This window comes from Orcinus orca, chromosome 9 (genome assembly GCF_937001465.1).
Source record: "Orcinus orca chromosome 9, mOrcOrc1.1, whole genome shotgun sequence".
Classification (NCBI taxonomy): Eukaryota; Metazoa; Chordata; class Mammalia; order Artiodactyla; family Delphinidae; genus Orcinus; species Orcinus orca.
In genome coordinates this window covers 56057507-56081194 of record NC_064567.1, presented here as the reverse complement: position 1 = coordinate 56081194, position 23688 = coordinate 56057507, and the positions used below count along the sequence as shown (strand labels likewise).

The 23688-nt window shown below is 40.6% G+C and overlaps 1 protein-coding gene across 4 annotated transcripts in view; it reads left to right on the top strand.

Moving 5' to 3' along the window:
• CDK6 (cyclin dependent kinase 6) overlaps window positions 1–23688 on the top strand; it is a 234895-nt gene that overhangs the window by 93546 nt on the left and 117661 nt on the right. For all 4 annotated transcript variants that reach the window (XM_004265601.3, XM_033420481.2, XM_004265602.3 and 1 more), the window contains exon 4: window positions 17132–17299. In XM_004265601.3, coding sequence (XP_004265649.1) covers window positions 17132–17299 — 168 coding nt within the window. The remainder of the gene's footprint in view (window positions 1–17131; window positions 17300–23688) is intronic.

Genomic DNA, 23688 nt, shown 5'->3' with positions numbered 1-23688 from the left:
CTGTAACAGAACTAGACTGAGTGCTGTGGGTTTATAGAAGGGGGGCGCTTAGCTTAGCCTGTGGGTGTGAGGGGGTTTGCTCAGAACTTGGCCAAACTCTACTTAAAATAAGTTCTGAAAGACAAATTGGAAAGAGCCAGATGTACAAGATACGTGTGTTGGGGAGCAGGGCAGTGGAGGGAATTCCTAGGCATAGGGGACAGCATTGCAAAGGGACAAAGATATAATGTAATAGAGCAGATCATCTTCAGAGCATAGAAACAGTGAAATGAAAACCAGAGGTAGTTCGGGATCAGACATGAAAGTGTTTTAGGCAGTAGCTAGATTCTACCTTTGTCTTACAGTGAATGGTAGGTGACTTCCGTATGATTCAGATTTACATTTTAGAAATATCATTTAGTCAGCACTGTGGAGAAAAGATTTAAAATGCTTAAAGCGAAAAACAGGTGCTGTGTTAGGCTACATTGCAGTCATACAGGCAAGAGATACAGGCAACTTGACAGGGACCATAGAGATTGGATTTGAAAGGTAATTTAGGAACTATGATTAGTAGCACTAGGTAACTAATTAGCTCTATGGTTGGGAGAAGAGAAGGAATCTAAAATGTCTGTCAGATTTGTGGATCGATCATCTGGGTGGATGGTGGTGCCATTATATAAGATAAGAAATATAGTCTGGGGCTTCCCTAGTGGCGCAGTGGTTAAGAATCTGCCTGCCAATGCAGGGGACACAGGTTCGAGCCCTGGTCCGGGAAGATCCCACATGCCGCGGAGCAACTAAGCCCATGTGCCACAACTACTGAGCCTGAGCTCTAGAGTCCGTGAGCCACAACTACTGACGCCTGCGTGCCTAGAGCCCATGCTCCGCAACAAGAGAAGCCACCACAATGAGAAGCCCGTGTGCCACAGCAAAGAGTAGCCCCCGCTCACCACATCTAGAGAAAGCCTGTGTGCAGCAACGAAGACCCAATGCAGCCAAAAATAAATAAAATAAAAACATTTATTTTTTAAAAAGTAAAAAAAATAATTAATTAAAAAGGTGTTTCCTTTAAAAAAAAAAGAAAGACAGGCTGAAGAACAGAGTTTGATAGCAGTGAAGAAACTGTATTGTTATCTGGGACATACTGAGATCAGTTGCTGTGGAATATTCTAGAGAACATGAACAGGAAGCATTGAAGTTTGCATGTCTGAAACTCAAGGGAGCAGTCCCAGCTGCCATTATGACTTGGGATGCTCAGAATATGACTAAATGTTGGAGCCATGAATGAGTGAGGTGAGGAGGTGAAGGAAGAATTTAGAATTTAAGATTCTTTTGAGACACATAATTGGAAACACAAACAAATGCTGAATGTTTGTGGTAACCATTGTGGACAACAAACAGGAGCTTGCCAGAGACACAGAGAAGGCAGTGCTGAGAGCCTAGATGAAATTGGAGACTAGGGCAGGTAACCATTCCAGCCTTCGTGTGGTGGTTTTCCCTCAGCAGTCTTTGTTTTTTTTTTTTTAACATCTTTATTGGAGTATAATTGCTTTACAGTGGTGTGTTAGTTTCTGCTTTATAACAAACTGAATCAGTTATACATATACATATGTTCCCATATCTCTTCCCTCTTGCGTCTCCCTCCCTCCCACCCTCCCTATCCCATCCCTCTAGGGGTCACAAACCACCGAGCTGATCTCCCTGTGCTATGCGGCTGCTTCCCACTAACTATCTATTTTATGTTTGGTAGTGTATATATGTCCACGACACTCTCTCACTTTGTCACAGCTTACCCTTCCCCATCCCCATGTCCTCAAGTCCATTCTCTAGTAGGTCTGTGTCTTTATTCCCGTCTTACCCCTAGGTTCTTCATGACCTTTTTTTTTTTCTAGATTTCATATATATGTGTTAGCATACAGTATTTGTTTTTCTCCTTCTGACTTACTTCACTCTGTGTGACAGACTCTAGGTCCATCCACCTCACTACAAATAACTCAATTCCGTTTCTTTTTATGGCTGAGTAATATTCCTTTGTATATATGTGCCACATCTTCTTTATCCATTCATCCGATGATGACACTTAGGTTGCTTCCATGTCCTGGCTATTGTAAATAGAGCTGCAATGAACATCTTGGTACATGACTCTTTTTGAATTTTGGTTTTCTCAGGGTATATGCCCAGTAGTGGGATTGCTGGATCGTAAGGTAGTTCTATATTTAGTTTTTTAAGGAACCTCCATACTGTTCTCCATAGCGGCTGTATCAATTTACATTCCCACCAACAGTGCAAGAGGGTTCCCTTTTTTTTTTTTTTTGTGATACGCGGGCCTTTCACTGCTGTGGCCTCTCCCATTGCGGAGCACAGGCTCCGGACGTGCAGGCTCAGCGGCCATGGCTCACGGGCCCAGCCGCTCCGCAGCATGTGGGATCCTCCCGGACCGGGGCACGAACCCGTGTCGCCTGCATTGGCAGGCGGACTCTCAACCACTGCGCCACCAGGGAAGCCCTAGAGGGTTCCCTTTTCTCCACACCCTCTCCAGCATTTATTGTTTATAGATTTTTTGATGATGGCCATTCTGACCGGTGTGAGATGATATCTCATTGTAGTTTTGATTTGCATTTCTCTAATGATTAATGATGTTGAGCATCCTTTCATGTGTTTGTTGGCAATCTGTATATCTTCTTTGGAGAAATGTCTATTTAGGTCTTCTGCTCATTTTTGCATTGGGTTGTTTGTTTTTCTGTTATTGAGCTGCATGAGCTGCTTGTAAATCTTGGAGATTAATCCTTTGTCCGTTGCTTCATTTGCAAATATTTTCTCCCATTCTGAGTGTTGTCTTTTGGTCTTGTTTATGGTTTCCTTTGCTGTGCAAAAGCTTTTAAGTTTCATTAGGTCCCATTTATTTATTCTTGTTTTTATTTCCATTTCTCTAGGAGTTGGGTCAAAAAGGATCTTGCTGTGATGTATGTCATACAGTGTTCTGCCTATGTTTTCCTCTAAGAGTTGGAGAGTGTCTGGCCTTACATTTAGGTCTTTAATCCATTTTGAGTTTATTTTTGTGTATGGTGTTAGGAAGTGTTCAGCAGTCTTAATCGTAGGAGTTGGATGGGCAGGTGTTTACCAAGGTGAGGCCTTGGAGGATCAGTTTAAGGAGAAGTGGAAGATGATTTTTATGGTGCCTGGAAAGAGAGTGATCCAAAAAGCTGACTGGGGGTTTTAGGTGGGCCGGGAAAAGATTTAGGGGAGGGGCATCCTTAAACCAGAACAGTACTTGATATATAAAATCTACCTGATTTTAGTACATTTGTACATTTAGTAGATTTAAATCTACTTAGTATTTGAGTGCTGTTGAGACTACGAGTTTCCTAGCCTTGGTGCTGTCCATCTTTCCCTAGACAGTTCCTATTGAATGGCCTATTTTAATGTTAACTTGCTGAATTCTTTGTAAGATAGTCCTTAGGTTCTTAACCAAGTTCTCGTGTTTTTTTTGTTGTTGTTGTTGTTTGTTTTTTGCCTTGGTGAATGCTCTTCAGTTCTATTTAGCCTAAAGATCCCCCCTTTTCTCTTGGCCTCCATGCTTTTCCTGACTAGATATGACCACCCAGAGTCTCTTCTTCCTGTAGATTGAAGAAGTTATTAGCCAGGAGCATATGGTCCTCCTTCCCCTGGAGATGCATTTGCTGCCTCTCTCCTAACAGGCTTCAGCTTAAAAATTCAGTCCTTGAAACAACACGAAATAAAAAATGTTGAAGCGCTGCCTCTTCTGAGCCCCCATAAACAGCTGTGCATGCAGCTCAACCCAAAACAGAGAATATGCACAGATGTGTTTATGGGAAGGAGGCACGAATATGCTCAGTGTGTTGTTTTCGGCTTCTCACCACTGCAGGGATTGCTTTTCTTTTTCAAGGAAGAGGTACATTGTGGTAAGCAATGTTTTACGACCTATAATAAAAACTCTTGTAAAGACCATTTTTTCGACCAAATGAAGCTGTGTTCTTTTCAGGGAACACTTTCCTTTGCTCCTCTCCCCCTCTCTGTATTGGAATGCACACAGTTCAGCATTAATGTGTAACATAAGGAAATAATATCACAAATTCTAGTTCTTATTTAAGCTGGGAAAGCAACCGAAGTTAATTATGTAAAAAAATTCATTAGTAATGTTTTTCCCTACTCAGTAGTAGCTTCTGAATATATATATATTGATTATGTAAAAGTTTATCTTGCATTTTTACAGTAAATTGTTATTATCCCGTGAAAACACCCATAGGATAGTTTGAGGGAACCTCAACAGTTGGAGGCTCTATAGAAAAATCAGTCCCAGGATAGGTAAAAAGCAACTTAAAACCACCTTAGAAAGTTGGGTCATATACAAAGAGAGACATACAGTGCACTCAGTGAATAATAACAGATGATTCCTAAGGACCCTCCTAGAAACCCTAAAATGATAGCAAGCTTTAGACTTTCAGAATTAAGAACAGGCAACATAACACTTGATTTAAATAAAATAATAAATATTTTTAATGTTGTATACTATGCACACAGTGGTGTTTTTTGACCTTAGTAATGACTGTTTGGGAAGATGGGAGACTGTTCATGTCCTAACTGGAGAAAACTAGATAGATCTGAACTTAGGGTGTTGCTAGATGCCATTGCTAATGGAAGGCCCTCTTCTTGTTTCATGGCACCGGTTCTGAACCCGGTAGCAAGCTGGGAAATTCACACATTGTTTTTAGTCCTCACAGCCTCCCTCAGGAAAGTATTATGTGCATTTACAGATGAGGAGACCAAGGCTGGATGCGAGGGGAGGGGAAGTGGAGGTTAAATAGCAGGCCCAAGTTCACCTAGTGTCTAACCTGGAGAGGTAGCAGAGCTCTCAGAAGATGGCTCACTAAAGTTGACCTGTGGAAACGAACACTAACGTATTGCATTTGTCTCTTGGATTACCTTTCCTCTCTTTCCCTTTCTAATGTTTCTAATGTTTCTAATGTTCTAGTTCAGACTCTTACTATCCTATGTCCAGAGTAGAATAATAGCCTTCTTACAGCACCTCCCATCCACTCTGTGTACTAAAATATCAATAATAATACGCCATTTTTTTACACATTTTCACCAGCTTTCTGTTGACTACAAGACATGACACTATAAACTCCCTGCACCAGGCCAGCAACAAAGCTCTTAGCAGTGTGGTCCCATTTAGCAGTGTACCCCCTCTGGGGGCTGTTACTGGTCTCCAAATACCTAAGCACTTGCCCTCCTCTAGGCCTCTGCCAGTGTGGTCTTCTAGGCAGATGCTTCCCCACATCAAACTGAATAGTAGCCCACCACCAGGATGGGCTGGGATGCTGCTTCCTCCTCAGTGCTTACTCATTGCCTGTAGCCCCTGTGCCATTTGTGGTCCTTGCCATATGCTGACTGAAGTGTATAGATGCATATTTATATCTTCTCTCCCTATGAAAACAGGAGCTCCCTGGGTCTCTGTCTTAGGTGTGTGTGAGTAACATCGCCTAGCACAATGCCTTACACATAATAGGGGGTTCATATTTCTTTTTAATAAATGGTAGCAATTCATTATGTGTATGTACTTTATACTATATAAAGTACTTAAATATTTAATATCCTACTTAAATACTATATATATTTATATATACATATATAGCATAATATTATATAATATCTTATTAAGTCTCTCCTTTTTGAGATTATTTCCATTTTTATAAATGTGAAAACCCAGGCCCAGAACAGTTGCAAGTGACCAGCCTTAGATTATATAACTAGTAAGCAAAAATTCAGATCCAGTGCTCTCAGCTCTAAATCCAGTGCTCTTTCTTTTAAATCATACTGCCCTCAAAAATGGAAATTTACATCTCACGTGCAGGAGGCTCCCTTAAGTTATATGCATTTCCAAGAGGAATTTCTTTTGTACTTCTTTTGCACCTCCACTTGGCATTCAGTAAATTCTTAGCGAGTAAGGGATAAACCACAATGCAGGATCGTAGCCTTTTCACTAATGACTCAGGAATCAGTTTAATTAGTGAGGATATTCTGTATAACTCCTGTGCAGAGCCAAGAGCAAAAGTCATTGTATGTCAGCTTAATGCCTATCTGTAGACTATTGAGTGATTCATCAAATCAAGTAAAATTAACAGATTTCTCTGTGTAAGGTACCCTGTTGGATGCTGTGGAGAGTATAAAGGTGTACCACATTCCCATTCCTCAGAGAATTTACAGTCCAGCTCAATAGCACTTAAAATTTTGTATCATATACTTGACAAATCAAGTATATTATAAAAAATAATCAAATATCTCAGTTCCACAGAGGCAGGGCAGGATTTATCCTGATTTTTGTAAATGAAAAACTGAGGTCCAGAAAAGTTAGGACTTGGTTAGTCAATTCGCTGGTGGCGAAGATGAAATAGAATTTAGTCAATAGCATGGGATTAAGACACCATACTTTGAGAAACACTGATGTGACCATATGAGATTATCGTATTATTAGGAAACTTAGCCAGTTGTCCAGTTCTGCATCCAAGTGATGACTCAGGCAAAGCGATTTGATCCATAGAATGCTTCTCTTAGGGATGAGAGAGGGTATGTGACTTGCTTGTAGTCATACCCCTAGCTGTAGAAAAATGTGTTCATTATAGGCCTAGGAGTATTATATTTATGAAACAATGAACTGCAAGTCTTAACACACATATGAAGATGTTTTAATAACGAATAGGTAGGAATACTGATTTATATGCTATGCCTCTTTGGTCCCTATGCCCTAATCCAAACCTGTTTTTTTCTGATTTCCCTGGAATTTTGTTACCTGCTAAAGGATTCCTTCTTGGGAGGAATCAGTAAGTTCTTTTTAAGCTAACAGTTTTTATAGATTTCTATAAATCTATAAAACTAAATTGGAAATTGGTCATTTCCAATTTAGTTTGGGCCTCACTTCTCTCTGAAAAGTCATTGAACATTTATTGGTACCTGTTAATACAGTGGGCTGGGAGTCTAGTGTATGTGGAGGAAGAGTGATTAAAACAGACCCTAGGGCTTCCCTGGTGGCGCAGTGATTGAGAGTCCGCCTGCCGATGCAGGGGGCGCGGGTTCATGCCGCGGTCCGGGAAGATCCCACATGCCGCTGAGCGGCTGGGCCCGTGAGCCATGGCCGCTGAGCCTGCGCGTCTGGAGCCTGTGCTCCGCAACAGGAGAGGCCGCAACAGTGAGAGGCCCGCGTACCGCAAAAAAACCCAAAAAAAACAGACCCTAATTCTCATCAGAAGATGGGGCCGTAAGGCAGTTAGTGAGTGAAGATGGAGGAAGTCCACAGGAATTCCAGGAGGCAAGTCCAGAGAGTTAGGTGGGCTTTGTCTAAGGGTGTTCAAGCGTGAGAATGATCTGACAGGTTCAGGTTTGCAAATCACCTTTGCAAGTTTAAGATCAGCTTTGCCAGAGAGTAAATGATGGATTTGAGGAAGGAGATTGGTGGGGAAACAGAATAGTACATGTAAGGAAGGATGAGAGTGAGATCTACTCTAGTGGGGGCCTCAGAGGTGTAGGAATTATATTTTTTAAAATGACAAAACTTTACTGAGGGACCTAGAAGAAGACTTGAATAAAAAATGAACCATACCATGTTGTGTAAAGAAAGACTCACTATTGTAGAAGTATCAGTTTTCCCCCAATTAATCTATAGTTTCTTAAAAAATCAGTGAAAATACTAAAAGAATTTGAGGGACGATATGGGAAGTCAATAAAATAATCTTAAAATCAGTCCAGAACAGTAACATGTAAGAATATCCAGGAACATTTTACAGAGAATGGGAAGAGGAAACCAGCCCTACCTGATATGAAAACATATTCTAAATATTTTATTATTAAAAGAGAAAGTACTCTAAACTGAACCAAGTGAGTCAAAATCCAGAAGCAAGCTCAAGTAATATAGAACATGATAAAAATGGCATTTAGTGGATAATTTAATAGATGCTTAAAACCTTTGCCTAAGATAGTATATTAAAAAAAACAGAATAGCACACAACCATTAAAAATTGAGCAATAGGGACTTCCCTGGTGGTCCAGTGGTTAAGACTTCGCCTTCCAATGCAGGGGGTGTGAGTTCGATCCCTGGTCGGGGAGCTAAGATCCCACATGCCTCTTGGCCCAAAACTAAAACAGAAGCAGTATTGTAGCAAATTCAGTAAAGACTTCAGAAATGGCCCACATCAAAAAAATCAAGCAATAGACCTGTATCTATTGACATGCAAATGCGTTCAATATACATTATGATGTGAAAAGACAATTACAAAATTGTATACACTAGCATTTCATTTATAAAACAGAAAACAACTATACGCATGAGTATACGTGTATAGAAAAACTATGAAAGGATACACGAATATGTTAACTGTGGTTACCTCTGGATGGAGGAATCGTGGGTGGTATTTCTTTCCTTTTTTTCCTTGTGTTTTGATTTTTTTTAATTTAACAGTGAAGATGAATTACATTTCTAATCAGAAACTTAGAAGATCTTTCCATTTTGGAGAACAGTGAAGAGGAGGGAGGGATCCAGTGTGAAAGGCCATGGCAGGATTCAGTTGGGAGTGGAACATCCTATTGGTTGTTGCAAGCCAGGTGGGTTACTGGTGATCTTCCAAGAGCTGCCGCATCTCCATTCACTGCAGCGATGCAGTGTGGATGGGGAATGAGAAAATGTGCACCGCTGAGTCAAGACCACTGGCTGAGGAAAGAAGGGGGTTGCTTGGGTTGTTTATTAGTCAAGGGACAATAGAAAGGGAAGTCCCAGATATACAGAAAAGGGGAATGGTTAGTCAAGCGAGGGGAAGGACTTAAGGAAGCTGGAATGAAGGAGATCTAGAGCATAGGAAGAAGGTGAATACTGCATAGAAGGAAAGAAAGCTTTTCCACCAGGAGGTGAGGGAGAGGGGTAGATGCCAGTGCTTATAAACGTATAGGTGAAGCACAGGGAGCTGATAGCCTTCCCTTGATCGTCGGTATTTCTCTCGGAAGTGGAGTGCACACTAGTGTGCTAAGAGAAGGAAGAGAGATGATAAGGTAGGGGGACAGCAGTGAAAATTTAGCCTACCGGGACAGCGAGGGCTAACTAGGGACCTGTATGATTACCTGGTGGCACTAACGTAGTCAGCGTTGGGGGACTGACTTTATATTGATAATAGACATGTATGTGATCATTTTTCCCCCTTAACAGCTCTCTGCAACACAGGTATAACAGCTGAAAAAGAGAGCAATTGGGCTAATTGAGGACAAAGCTTTGTATAGAGGATAAGATAGAGTGACCGTGGAACCAGAGACTTGAGGGAATTGGCAGATTTAACAAATGACGCATGAAGAAGTTGCTCTCCAAGTTTAATTAATTATGCTGTCTAATAAGTTTATGTAAATTTAAGTGGTATTTTGATATCCAAATAAATGTAATTAAAGTAACTTTTAAATTTTTTAATTAAAAAAAGATGAGAGTTAAGTAATACCACATTCCTGGTTTTAGCTGTGGGAGTAGATGGCACAGAATTGAATGGAGTTGAAGAAATCAGAGTTCTCTGAAGCTAAGGTGTTCTTGGGATGCTGAAGCCAGGCAGGAATATGGTGAGTGTGGGCTAGAGAGGATGAGCCACAGTCCCTGAGGAATATGAAGGATTGACAGCAAACGATAGCAATGAGAAAGGGGATTTTGTCAGCATTAATTGAAGGAGGTATAAGTCTCAAAGACAAAAGGATAACCACTTGGATGGGATAGTTGGCAACAAAAGAATGTTGGTACAGACCCCCTGGGGGGCGTTTTGGTGGGGGGGGGCTATAAATGAAAGGTTGTGACCTTACTTAACAGGTTTTACTTAATATAATTTTAGTTAAGTTACATTCATTAGAATAATTTTCAACTGCAAATTATACAACACCATGAAAAAATGGCTTGAAGTTAGAGCATTATTGTTGCCCTAACTACAAGGCTAGAGGTGGGCAGCCCCAAAGTTGATTCAGCTCTTCAGTGATGTCATCGAAGACCCAGACTCTTTCCCTCATTACACTCGGGCATTTCCGTGTGTGCAGGTGATGTCTCCCTTTATGTTTCAAGGTGATTGCTACAGTAGCAAGTTCATGCCCTGAAGCAGTAGCATTTGGTGTAAGATGCACAGGTGGAGAGTGAGGGCTGGGAGGTGAGGGGGAAGTACAGCAGGGGGTTTTCTACAGTGGTCTTCTTATTAGGAGAAAAATGCTTTCCAAACCTTGCCCATATGTCTCATTAGCTAGGACTGGGTCCCATGTCCATCTCTAGATCAATTCCTAGCAAACGGAAATGTGGTTGCCTTGGACCAGTCCTTCATGGCTGGCAACCAACAATGTCTGCTACAGTATGCAAATTACAATATGCTCCACTCTGTGGAAAACCAACTTCTCTAATACATTACCTCGTTTGGAGAGGAGGGAAGTACGGAGTGAGAAGAAAATTCTCAAAAGAGGGAATTGAGGAGAATGGGGAAAGACATGAAGGTATTTTGTCCAGATACAGCCATTAAAAAACATACTGTTAAAATTTATTATAAAGAGTATGTGTTAAAATGGGGAAATATCCACAGTATATTGTTAAATGATTTTAAAAGGATCACAAAACAATGTGTCTAGAACAAAAACCATTTGGGACATTAGCCAACAACCTAGTCACTTATACTCTGTATTTTCTTGTTTATGCAATGTTGATTTTTACATCTTGCTCTGAATAAGTTATAATTAACATCGTTATTTGTAGTTTCAGTTCCCAATGACTTTCCACTGTGGGTTAATAATAGCCGTCATGATGAGATAATGATTCCTTCTTTCAGACTGTCCATTTAGCCATTGCATTTTCCCTCAAACACCAACAATATTTCCAGGCTTGGTGAAAATCAGTGGTGATTTTCTTATTTCTAGTTAGTTGAGACTGATCCTGTACTTACTCAGCGTTATCATCACTTCCAGGAATGAACAATACATGGCTCCTTTTCATTCTCTCTTCAGAATACGTATTTTGTTAATAAAATTTATATAGGAAACCACTTTTATTATGCTTTCATCCAGTTGCATAGAAGCAGTAAAAGTAGAAAGCCAGCACTTGCAATGAGGGAGGGGCCTTGCCTTTGTTTCTGCTGAAGAGCCCTAAGGCGTGTGTTGCCTTCCTCAGCTAGATCTCCCCTCCCCTCCCTTTGGAACAAAGCTGCCGTGTGGCTTGTGGCTCATCTCCAGGTCCTCCCATTTATTACTTACTTTCAATTTACCAATTACTACTTTCCAGGTAATCTGAAGCTTTAAGGAGCCTGCTTTAGCCCTCCTCTTGCTTGGTCGGAATTTGTTTTGCCCTTTGTGATTCGGGATGAAGCATTCTCTGGGTACTCCTATGGACCAGAGTGAGAAGTAGGGGGATCCTGTTTATAATGCAGTCTTTGCGACCCATTGTTAACATTGTGAATTGATCAGTGAAAGTGTGAAGAAGCCACTGTCAAGTTTTGAAGTAGAGTACGGTGTGGACATTACAATAAGCTTGATGTGGTAACTTCAGGCAGATTCTCCTTGAGCGCAGAAGTGGAAGGAGTGAGTGAAATCTCCAGTGCATGAATGAACCCACCTGATTGACTACCCAGGACTAGGCTTTGTTATTCACTACTTCATTGCTTATATAGTAATATTGTAGCACATTTTACAGGAGAACTGTGATTTTTAAAATATCCTGGGACTAGATTTCAGCAATTCTACTTCTGGGCATATACATCCGAAAGAAGTGAAAGCAGGGTCACAAAGAGATATTTGTATTTATACACCTATGTGCATAGCGGATTCTTCACGATAGCCACAACAGCCCAAGTGTCTGTCCGTCAGCAGATGACTGGACAAGCAAAATGTAGTATATCCACACAATGGAATATTAGTCAGCTTTAAAAAGGAAGGAAATTGTGACACATGCTACATCATGGATGAACTTTGAGGGCATTATGCTAAATTAAATAAGCCAGTCACAAAAAAGCGAATACATTATGATTCCACTCATATGAGGTATCTAGAGTGGCCAAATTCACAGAAACAGAAAATAGAAGGGTGGTCTGGGAGGAAGGGAGAAGTGAAGAGCTGTTTAGTGGGTCTAAGAGTTTCAGTTTTGCGGGCTTCCCTGGTGGCAGAGTGGTTGAGAGTCCGCCTGCCAATGCAGGGGACACGGGTTTGTGCCCCGGTCCGGGAAGATCCCACATGCCGCGGAGCGGCTGGGCCCGTGAGCCATGGCCGCTGAGCCTGCGCGTCCGGAGCCTGTGCTCCGCAACGGGAGAGGCCACAACAGTGAGAGGCCCGCGTACCGCAAAGAAAAAAAAATTATAGGAAGAGTTTCCGTTTTGCAAGATAGAAAAAGTTCTGAAGATTGGTTGTACAACAGTGTGAATATACTTACTACTGAACTATACGCTTAAAAATGGTTACGATGGGAAATTTTATGTGTATCTTACCGCAGTTAAAATTTTCAAATATATGTTAGTAATCAGCAAAAAAGGAAAAACAAAGAGATCCCGGGACTGGCCCTCATTATTGTCAGTAGTCCTCTGCTTTATGACTTTATCGTCACATGCTCTGTTACTTCTATTCCTGTAATTATAATCCCTACCTTAAGTCAACATGTTACCAGTTTAGTGTAAAAAAAACCTTTGTGGTGTTGATCTGTGAGGTTCCTTTAACATCCTTCATAAGAAGCAAACTGGGTGGGAGATCTTCATAAGAAACAACAAATCGTTATGAAGACTCTTCTGTCAAAAATTGGATAACAAATTTGAAAAGACTGTGATTTACACATTGTAAGGAGAAAAAAATGATTATCCTTGTGCAAGTTGTATATGTCTTATTTTTAATTTTTAAGTAGATAAGCTACTGATGTATACTTTTGTGGCTAAAGCCTTGAGGATGTGAGTACATCACTTAGATTTAGGTAGATGCATCCAAAAATACAGAATTGTCTATTGAGAGCTGTCAGTTTTGTGATTTACTGTATGGAATAAGTTGGTGTTTTCAATATCTGTTTATCTTATTTATTTATTTTTGGCTGCATTGGGTCTTCACTCCTGTGCACAGGCTCTCTCCACCTGCCGCAAGCGGGGACTACTCCTCGCTCTGGTGTGCGGGCTTCTCACTGCGGCGGCCTCTCTGGCTGCGGAACACGGGCTCTAGGCTCACGGGCCTCAGCAGCTGTAGCACGCAGGCTCAGCAGTTGTGGCTCACGGGCTCTAGAGCGCAGGCTCAGTAGTCGTGGCACACAGGCCTAGCTGCTTTGCGGCATGTGGGATCTTCCCAGACCAGGGCTCAAACCCGTGTGCCTGCATTGGCAGGTGGATTCTTAAGCACTGCGCCACCAGGGATGCCCTTCAGTATCTTTTGAAACTAATCATACCTTTTGTGTAGTTGGAAAAAATGACCCAGTGATAAAACTTTTTCCCATTAGAAAAGCTTGAGGTAGATTTTCAGTTTGCTTGTTTGTTTTGTTTTCAAAGAAGTAAGAGGATTACTGCTCTAGAACACCTAAGAGAAACTAATTGTTGTTACAAGGCTTTGAAGACTTCTGGTGTTCAGACTGAAGTCCAGAGTCTTTTTAGGGGAGTTGCCAAGGATAAAACCCCATCTAAAGTCACTGGGAGCCAGACTTCATTCCATGATGGTGTCCTATTAAAACATGCTCCCATGTCACATGTTTCAGAAAGATACAGATTGAGGGCCTCCAGTGACTGTTTATCATTAGTGTGACTAGACATTTTATGCCAGAATTGTGCATTGTAACATTAAAAGGTTTTAAACCTATATTTAACTTTATTGGCAGTATCCATAGTTTCATTACATTGCATCGCTAGGATTACTGGGAAATATTTGAGTCTTGTATAAGACGGATTAATTTAGTTTAAAATCTTGAGGAGCTAATTTAAAAGTATGTCTCATGATACTATAAATTGAGATAGAACAGATGATAAGCTTAAGTACAGAATCCTTTGAAATGTCTTTGATCAAAGCACTGCTTGTGATTCTGAAGGAAAGGTGTTTTTTATTTTCTTGTTTAGTGTTACAGTTGATTCATTCATATAATTCTCAGGAAATGGGACCAGAGTTCTCATTCTATTTGTGACCAGAGTTCCTAACATAGGTGCATATATTTCCCTTTTCAGATTAGGTGTTCCCTTTTCAGATTAGGTGTTCTGATGAAAGATTAGATGTTCCGATGAAAGATTGGGGTGGGTCCCCAAATCATACTTACTACAAGCCCATAATGCTCATCAACCTACCTCGCAATGGAATTACTGAAGGAAATGAGATTTGGGGCAATTTTTTAAAAAATCGTTAACTCAAGTCTTACTAGTTCAAAACTCTAATTATAGCTGGGTATTATAGGTTTAAAAGAAAACCCAGTTTGCTAACCAAAAAACTTTTTAAGTAGCCTAATAAAATCTAAAGAGTGGTAATTCCTATGTAGAACCAACTTTTTATACCTCCATAGGTGTCATTTACATGGAATCAATGTTAGTGCCAGTATATGTGTTCTCACTGCCTAAACTGTGCTTTTATATGATGTTAAGAAGTCATTTTCATCTACACTAGCCTTTAACAGAGGAGAACTAGACTCTTAGTATATGTACAAAAATAACACTACTAAAACCAAATAATAATGATTATGGCATAGGAAGGAAAACTATGCAGCCATTAAAAATCATATTGTATAAAAAAGTTATATTTTAGAAGAATTTTGTTGAAGTGGCAAAATATTCATAATGAATTGTTAAATGTTTTTTAAACAACTGTAAAATGTGTACAGAATAACAATTTTTATTTATAAATATGTTATATTTATATATTAATATTATATTGTATGTGATATATATTGTTTATAATATTTATATATTATATAGAGATATAATATATTTATACCTCCAAATATAGCAGTATCTGTTTAAAAGATGTGAAAGATAAAAGTTAACAGTAAAGTTTTCTCTCTTCTCTGAGTGGTGGGATTTTGCATGATTTTTGTTCTTCCTCTGGATTTTTAATAAAATTTTTAAAAAGCTTCTATATGCATTAAGCATGTACCAATTTTATAATTAAGGAAAACGTAGTGTGTGCTGTATAAATACACAAAAGCAATACATATGTATTTAAACTCAGTAGTTCAGGCTTTTCATAAATTAAGATGGGCCTTATTAGTATAATTAATTGGTTCAAATTTTTACATATTTATTCTACTAATTGGCTGCTTAAACTGTTTGAACAATGAAACATGAACCAAGCACATTTATTCTTTGTACTGTTTTAAATGGTTGGTGCTTAGTTTATAAGAAGCTAAAGATGACAAGCCAGCATGACATTAGTTTAGGTTAGTCATGCTGTTTAAAATCCACTGCTTACAAGTCATGTGCATGTGTTTCCAATAAAGACTTATTTGCTGCAACAGTAGATTACTTTCGTTAACATTTTGTGCTTCATTTTCACACTCTTGTTTATTTATTCCAAGTTGTTTTACCCTCAGTGGTTCTTAAGTCTTGAAGGACTGTCTGTCCCTCAACAGTGCAGTCTTCTCCAGAGTTTTCATCTTTGGAAACTTAGAAGGTAACCCCAGCCAGTTCATCAGATCCATTTAGGTGGCGCTCAAAAAGAATTCTAGTACACCTGTGTCATTGCACACTTGCTTAGTGCTCTGTTCACTGACCTTGTGGCACTGGCCACATTTTCTTCTAGTTGTTTGTTACTCTGTCTCCCCCAGGAAATGGGACACTTCAACGATTATCATTTGTTGAATGCTAACCGTGTGCCAGAAACTACTTCTTTATATGCGTTACTTCATTTAAATCTCGTATTATGAAAAGTAAGCACTGTTTTCTCCTTTTTATAGGTGGAAAACTAAGGCTTTGGTTTTGAATAAGCCAGGATATAAAGATAGAACTCCCTGAAGGAAATACCAATACTGTAAACCAATAACTAAATACAGTCCAGCTGATGAACAAGTGTGTCCTCACAGCCCCTGCCAGCTCTGAAGCCCCTGATGCTACCTAATCATTTCTCTAACCTTTATATGAACAAAATCATTCCATCCTCCCTTTACACACTATTCTCACAATATTTGGGAAGGGGGGGTAGGTCAGTCTTATTAACCCCAGATTTCAGAGGGCCATATCATGGTCACTATCTTAAATTCCTACTTTCAGACAGTTTCCGAGTTTTAAATTTTGTATCTGATTTTATCAGCTCTAAAATTAGAAGAAGATGTGACGTTGGTTTATTTTCTGAATGCCCCCCTCCTCCATGCTAGCTGATACCGTCAGCAGTAAGTGCTGCCATTTATTGAATGCTGACTACTGTCAGTGCTTTACAAACAGTGATCCTATGAAGTAGGTTTTCCTATTTTTACAGACCTGAATACTGAGGCTTGGCGAGGTTAAATGGTTTACCCGGTTTTCCATGCTCATTCAATCATTGATCTAATGAAGAAGTGCACTGGGGATTTGAATCCAGTTTTCCTGGACTCTGGTTTGAATCAAGACTCTGTCTTTTGCTAGTAGTGTTACTTTGGGCTAATTATATACACTTACTGTGTATCAGTTTCTTGACCTGTAAAATGGGTTAGTGATATTGTTTACCTCAGTGTTGTGGTGTGGATTAAGTGAGTTACTAAAGAGAAGGTCTTTAGAGCAATGCTTGACACGTAGTGATGGCTAAGTGATAGGTGCTATAATAATAAGAAGAACTACCATTAATGTTATCATTGTTTACTGGATTTTAATTGTTGGAATCATGTATTAAATCCTATAAAAGTATATGAAGTAAAAAGTGTCCCTCTCTCACCAACTCCTTCCTCTCCCCAACATTAACCATGGACACCAGTTTGGTGTACATCCTTCCAGAATATTTCCTATGCCATCTGAAACTATTTTTAAATCATCCTTTCATTAATGAAATACAGGTCAAGAGTGAAATTTTTTGTAGTGATCTTGAAAATGGGAGAGTGGAACAGTAGGGGGAAACAAATTCATTCATTCAGCAAATATTTATGCAATGCTTTCTGTATGCCAAGCACTTTTCTAAGTGCTGAGGATTTAGCATGTTGAATTTCTGTTTTGACCATTGATTGATTTTCTTTTTTGGTTTTATTTAGGATATGATGTTTCAGCTTCTCCGGGGTCTGGACTTTCTTCATTCTCACCGAGTGGTACATCGTGATCTAAAACCACAGAACATTCTGGTGACCAGCAGTGGACAAATAAAACTGGCTGACTTCGGCCTTGCCCGCATCTACAGTTTTCAGATGGCTCTTACCTCAGTGGTGAGTGAGAAAGTGCTGTTCTTTCATTAAACTTAGTTTTCTGCTTTTGAATGACAAACTGCCCCCATTCCAGGCCCCTAATGTTATTACTGCCCGTGGTCAGTTGGTGGACAGAATGTCTTTGCACTTTTTATATAGCAGGCAGTAGGAGGAAAGTGTTATGCTTACAACTACAGACATATCCAGGCTGGGCTTGTTGTGGACAGAACCCATTGCAGAAATAGACGGTTGCTTCTTAGCCACTAGAAAGGAATCAGTTACAAGTTTCCAAATGGTTTTGCCATATGGCTTTTTGCCATAACCACTGTGTTCAGAGCTGCATATATAGTGTCTAGGGAAACATAGCTCAAGGTCAGCGAGGAGAGAGCACCAGGAATGTTGACCTGTCTGCAGCATCCTAGTTTGAGAAACAGCCAGGTACCTGCACAGGTGTGTGAAAGCACTCCTGTGAAGCTGTGGTGTGTTCTTAATTTAATTAAGAAATTAAAATTTCTTTAATTTAAGAAATTAAATTTACAGTGAACGTGGATGATCCGTGAACAAGTAGCACCACCCTGCCGGGTGAAGGCTTCATCCAAGCCAAACTACGAAGAGTAAACCCAAAGGCTCTATTTTGGCAAAGAATGACAGTTATTCTGTTTTTTTTCTCATTCAGACACAAAACCATACTAGCTACGCGCTCTGGTTAGCTTCTATTTCTCCTTATAGTTCATTGTTTCTGAGATGAATTTTCATGAAATTCTGCACCCAAAATATACAAAGAGGAGCCTGGAAGCAGGCATTAATATCCCTTGTCTTTGAAGGACTGTTTTCCATGCAGTGAGTTCACGCATAGATTTATTTTTAAAGCCAAGTCATGTTCCTTTTTTGTGCTACTTATTTGGGGCAGGAGGTTGATATGGAGAATCCCTTTGAGTCCATGAAGCCTACAAACATTGCCCTCAAAGCATTATATTAAGCCTTAAGTAAAAGAATCTTCTTGGGTCAGTATGCCATTTTCTACATATAGTCCATCTTTAGCCTCAAAGTGGTTCTCAGTTAAGGGCAGCACTGCCCTGGGGGGAGGGGGAAACATTGTTGAGAAATGTGTGACGGCATCTTTGGTCATCATAACAACTTGGGGGATGGTGGTGGCCACAAGGAGGCTAATATTCTGCGCAACAAAGAATTGTTTCCCCAAATTCCAGTAATGCCTCAGCTGAGAAGTGGAAATTCAAGAGGGGAGTTGGAAATTCTCTAAGAGAGGTAACTTGCCTTAGAAAAACATTCAATTTGCAAAAGTGTTCTGCTTCCTCACCCTGGAAATACAGATACTAGAACCTGGATGTGTAAGATCCCATACTTTCCCAACATTATATACTTTACCTAGGGCATCAGAATTTTTACAGAGAATTCCTTAGAATGTGTCACTATTGTTGAAAGATAAATCATTCTTGTTTCCTCTTTGCCCAACATACACCGTCACTTTTGAGAAGACAGGACACGAGACGGTGTTTAAAGGATAAGTCTCCAATTTGGGCTGGGTCAAGTGAGCCCTTGTGTTCTTATATAATCACACCAGAAAGGGCTGAGTCTGTGTGTTTCCCCAGTGGGAAGGGTGAGGTAGGCTAGCGCTTCCCTAGGAAGTAGTTTCGTATGTTGTTTCAGGGCCCTGGGGAGAAGCTTGAATAGGCTTTGCGATCCGGACAGTCATCAGGGGAGCAGATGGAAGGAACCAGTCTCCTTTGGTACATTAATTGAGGGAAGGATGAGCCGTAACTGAGACACTGTATTTTGATCCCCCACAACTGGGCACTGAAAACCATAAATAAAAACAGGAAACCCAGTTGGGTTGTTTTTTTTTTCTTCTTATTAAATTTGAGGAATGATAGCCCAGCTTGTGCATAACACCAATTAACATTCCATTCTTGCTGAAAGTTGATATGTTCAGACAGGAAAATGGAGACAAATGATTTCATACAGAAAAGGGGAAAGGCAGTCGTAAATACCTGATTTTTCAGTATGTAGTTTGTATTGCATACTCCGTATTTCTTATGTGACATAAAGTAAAAAATATTAGCAACTGGGAAAGACACTGGAACAAATTCAGACTTTATTTGAAAGAGTCATAGTTGGAACTTAATGTCAATAATAAAGAATATGATTCCTGTAGGGTACCGCATTAAAATTTTTTCCCACTGTTTATTTTTCTTTTTAAGGAAAAATCCATTTCTGTAGTGATACATTGGTTTATGTACACACAGTGACACATAAAGGGCTGGGATCAGTTTTTTCAGACTGAACTGGTATTTATTTTTTGTATTTCTTGAAGAGAAAAAGACTACACTCCACTTCCTGGAAATACACATTTTTTAGTGAGTTATGTCATACAGGAACTGGGAATCAACTTGATTTGTGGAATGTTAAAGAAATTTACAAGTTAACTGATTCGAAACTGACATTTTGCAGCCAGGAGAAATGCTAATAATATAATACTTACCTTCCAAAGCCTGACTCAAATGTCCCATTCTGGTACCCCCTGCAGAAATTAATCCCTCCCGTCCTCCCTCATTGTTTCCAGAGTAACGTCTTATTAATGTCTTTCATAATACTGCTTTCTATCTTGTTTGTAGTTATGTAGGGGTTTTATCAGGCTGTAAGCTCCTTGAAAGAGTTGGCCTTTGGGGTAGAAATTAATTTAGGACAGTCATCATAAGTCCGCACTCTAGTTGTGGCTGTAGTTGGTATAACATAGGGCCAAATGACTCGGCTTCATCTTCATCTGATAAGGGAGGGCTAAGTGCCGTTAACTGGGTGCCTCCTGCATGACCTTCAGGTGTCCTTAGGGAGTATTGGGTTCTTGCTGCTCAGTATACAGTCAGAGTGCACATGTACCCCTGGAGAGGAAGGGTTGTTTATACCTATTTCTCTCAAGGGTGTAGAATCAAGATGTGGATGGCTACAGTGAATGCCTTAGACCCAGGCAGGACGGGCCCCTGGCCTGGGTTTCATGCCTTAGAGGTGCCTGCGCTGGCCCTGCTCCTGCCTTGCCTCCCTTGATGGGGCACAGAATCCAGGGTGCCTGAGACCCAGCCGCACTCAGGGCATTGGAATTCCCTGACTGAATGGGAACTGCACGGGCTTTTCTCAGTCCTTCCTCCTAACGGCAGATTGGGCCACCTGTGTCCTCACCCCATGCATAAGGGGCAGCAGTTTGCAGACATCGGACAGAATGGGGACACACAGACTGGGGTGGCCATAAACACCGCGTGAGGCCCCTTGTCCTGCAGGGAGGAGCTGGGGATGTGAAGAGAAGTGGGGCCTGTTACTCAATGCCTGGCATGGGTTCTACTTATCAGAAGAGTTTCTGTGAAACCCTGAAAATCAACTTCTGTGACCTGTATTGAAATAACTACATTTGTGGAGAACCAGAGAACAGGTTAGAGGGAGCTTCTTTCCATTGCACGTAAGTGACATGTACGAACATGACCAATGTGATTATATATAATCTTTATGGCAGATGCATTTCGAGAATACAGGCATACCTCGTTTTATTGCGCTCCATTTTATTGCATTTAGCAGACACTGCGTTTTTTACAAATTGACGTTTTATGGCAACCCTGCATCATGGCGCCATTTTCCAACAACACTTGCTCATTTAATGCTTCTGTGTCACATTTTGGTAATTCTAGCAGTATTTCAAACTTTTTCATTATTATATGTATTGTGGTGATCTGTGATTAGAGATCTTTGATGTTACTATTTCAAAAAGATTATGTGCTGCTGAATTTTTTAGCAATAAAGTATTATTTAAGTAAGGCATGTACATTTTTTAAGACATAATGCTATTGCATACTTAATAGACTATAGTATAGTGTAAACACAACTTTTATAGGCACTGGAAACCAAGAAGTTCATGGGACTCGCTTTATTGCCATATTCGCTTTATTGTGTGGTCTGGTACCCAACCCACGATATCTCTGAGGTCTGCCTCTGTATGCTTATTCAATAGAATGACTATACAACTAACTAAAATTGTATTGAGAGTCATTCTCAAGTCAACATTTCTAAGAACTTCCCGTGTTGGATGCAGTGTGTAGTGCCACTCATTTTTGTCTGTCAATATGAAAGGGAAGTAGAGACCAACCTCTGAGCAGGCAGGTTGGGTCATACCCAATCGCACACCCGCGTCTGACAGGGCGAGTCGTAGAAGCAGAGCCTGGCCCATCACCAGCAGCCCGACGATGACTCTGATCATCATGAAGCCCTATGAACAGCAGCTCAGGGAGAGAGCAGGTCTTAACTTCTCTGTTTATGATGAAAAATCCCTATTTTTTTTTTTTCCTGAACTGACCCATACAGCATGTAGGGTGATACTGTTGCCATTGGATTTGGTGGTTTGGGAACTCCTTATCAACCATCTCATTTTGAAAGTGGGGAAACTGAGACTCAGACGAGCAGTTTGTAACCAGGTTAAGTCGGAATTCGCCAAATAGATTATAAATGGCTTGGAGAGTACTAATGTTTATATTCTGGCTCTCGCCCATCATCCCCTCTCCCTTCCTCTTCTCCCCACGGTGGGATCCAATACTTTAGAGGGTATCAAACTAGGTTCTGTAGACCTCTTGGGTTCTACAAAGGGTATGCAGAGATTCCACAAATATTCAACAATCCATTTTTTGAAACATGTTTTAAGTCTTGTTAAAATTGTAATTAAAAAACAACTAGCTCATGTCATATTTTGACACAGTGGGGAACACTGAGGCATGAACTTGTACCTCCTGGTTAACTTGTTATTTATGTAGACCTCAGAATAAAACTTCTTTTGCCACAGTTGTGAATACTGGAACCTCTTGTAAATGTATCATTGCTTAGGAAAAATCAAGTGTTCTCTTGATTCACTCCTGTGTGTATCTGCTCCCTTAAAATCATCCAAGTGCCTGTTCACGACAGCGCACGCATCGTGCTATGCTCACTGTATGACATGAGACCACTTTGGGGGCCGTTAAGAGCAGTGCTGGGGTTGACGTTTTTATATCCAGATGTAATTGCCAACGCCTGTGCAGTTAGAACCAGTCACTCCCCAGGACAGCCACCGTGAAGCCACCTGTGGATAGAGAGGAGGCTGTACCTTAAAATGAGGTCATTCCTTTTGGGGCCTCAGCAACTTCACATGCTGGGATGAAGTCCAGGATTGGCCTGCCGTAAACCAATTTGTGTTCTGCAGTGAACAGTATTACAGTGACTTTTCAGTGTTTTTTTGGAGGGCCTTTATACAATCATTAGACAAAGGAGAGAATTAGCATTTTTCCTCCAAATGCCTGTGCCTAACACACAGTTTGGAGAAAAAATCCACTTTGTACCATAATGAAAGAGAGAGAATATTCTCCTGTCTTTTCAGTGACTTAGTAAAATTCTCACTAAGTGAATTACATTCTCCTTCGCCAAAGTTCTTTTTTTCCATATTATCTTTCCTATTACAAGACTTACGTCTTCATATGAAAACATTTTCCACTCTGTAGAAATAATCAAAAGATAACAAGTAAATAGTGAGCATGGAAAGACTTTTGACATCTCTACAAATTATAAAAGTTCACTCAGGGATTTTTTTATATGGAACTGATAAGATTCCCCAAATTGCCTTATTTAACATCACTCATTTATTTAGTACCACAAGAATCACAAAAAAACAAATTGCTGGGCTTCCCTGGTGGCGCAGTGGTTGAGAGTCCGCCTGCCAATGCAGGGGACACGGGTTCGTGCCCCGGTCCGGGAAGATCCCATGTGCCGCGGAGCGGCTGGGCCCGTGAGCCATGGCCGCTGAGCCTGCGCATCCGGAGCCTGTGCTCCGCAACGGGAGAGGCCACAACAGTGAGAGGCGTGCATACCGCAAAAAAAAAAAAAAAAAAACCAAATTGCTTACATCCTCTCCTTATGCCTCTGGCAATAGATGGTTTCCTCTTCGAATGCCAGCATTGGTAGCGTTTAGTAAACATTAAAGAAACCTTGTGGATTCAGAAACTTTTTGATAATCCTGGGGTAGAAAATTAATGAAATGGAGTTGTGGCAGTCAGTCAACAAATATTGATCACTTTCCATGAGCCAAGCACTGTCAGTGAACCTGAGGGACCATGGTGAATAGAAGCGGACAAGGTCTCTGCTCTCGTGGAGCTCATAATCACAATGGGGAAACAGATCTTAATCAAACAGTCACACAAAGATATGTATAGTTAGAAACAGAGACAAGTGCAATAAAGGAAAGGGACAGAGTTCTATGAGGCCCTGTGACTCCGAAGCCCTCGTGGGCTGGGGGTCAGGGAAGCCCTCCCTGCTCACCCACACCAGGATGTGAGATGCTCAGAGAGGTCACCAGCCCCCTTCGCTCAGAACCTGCCTGGATGTGGGCCCCC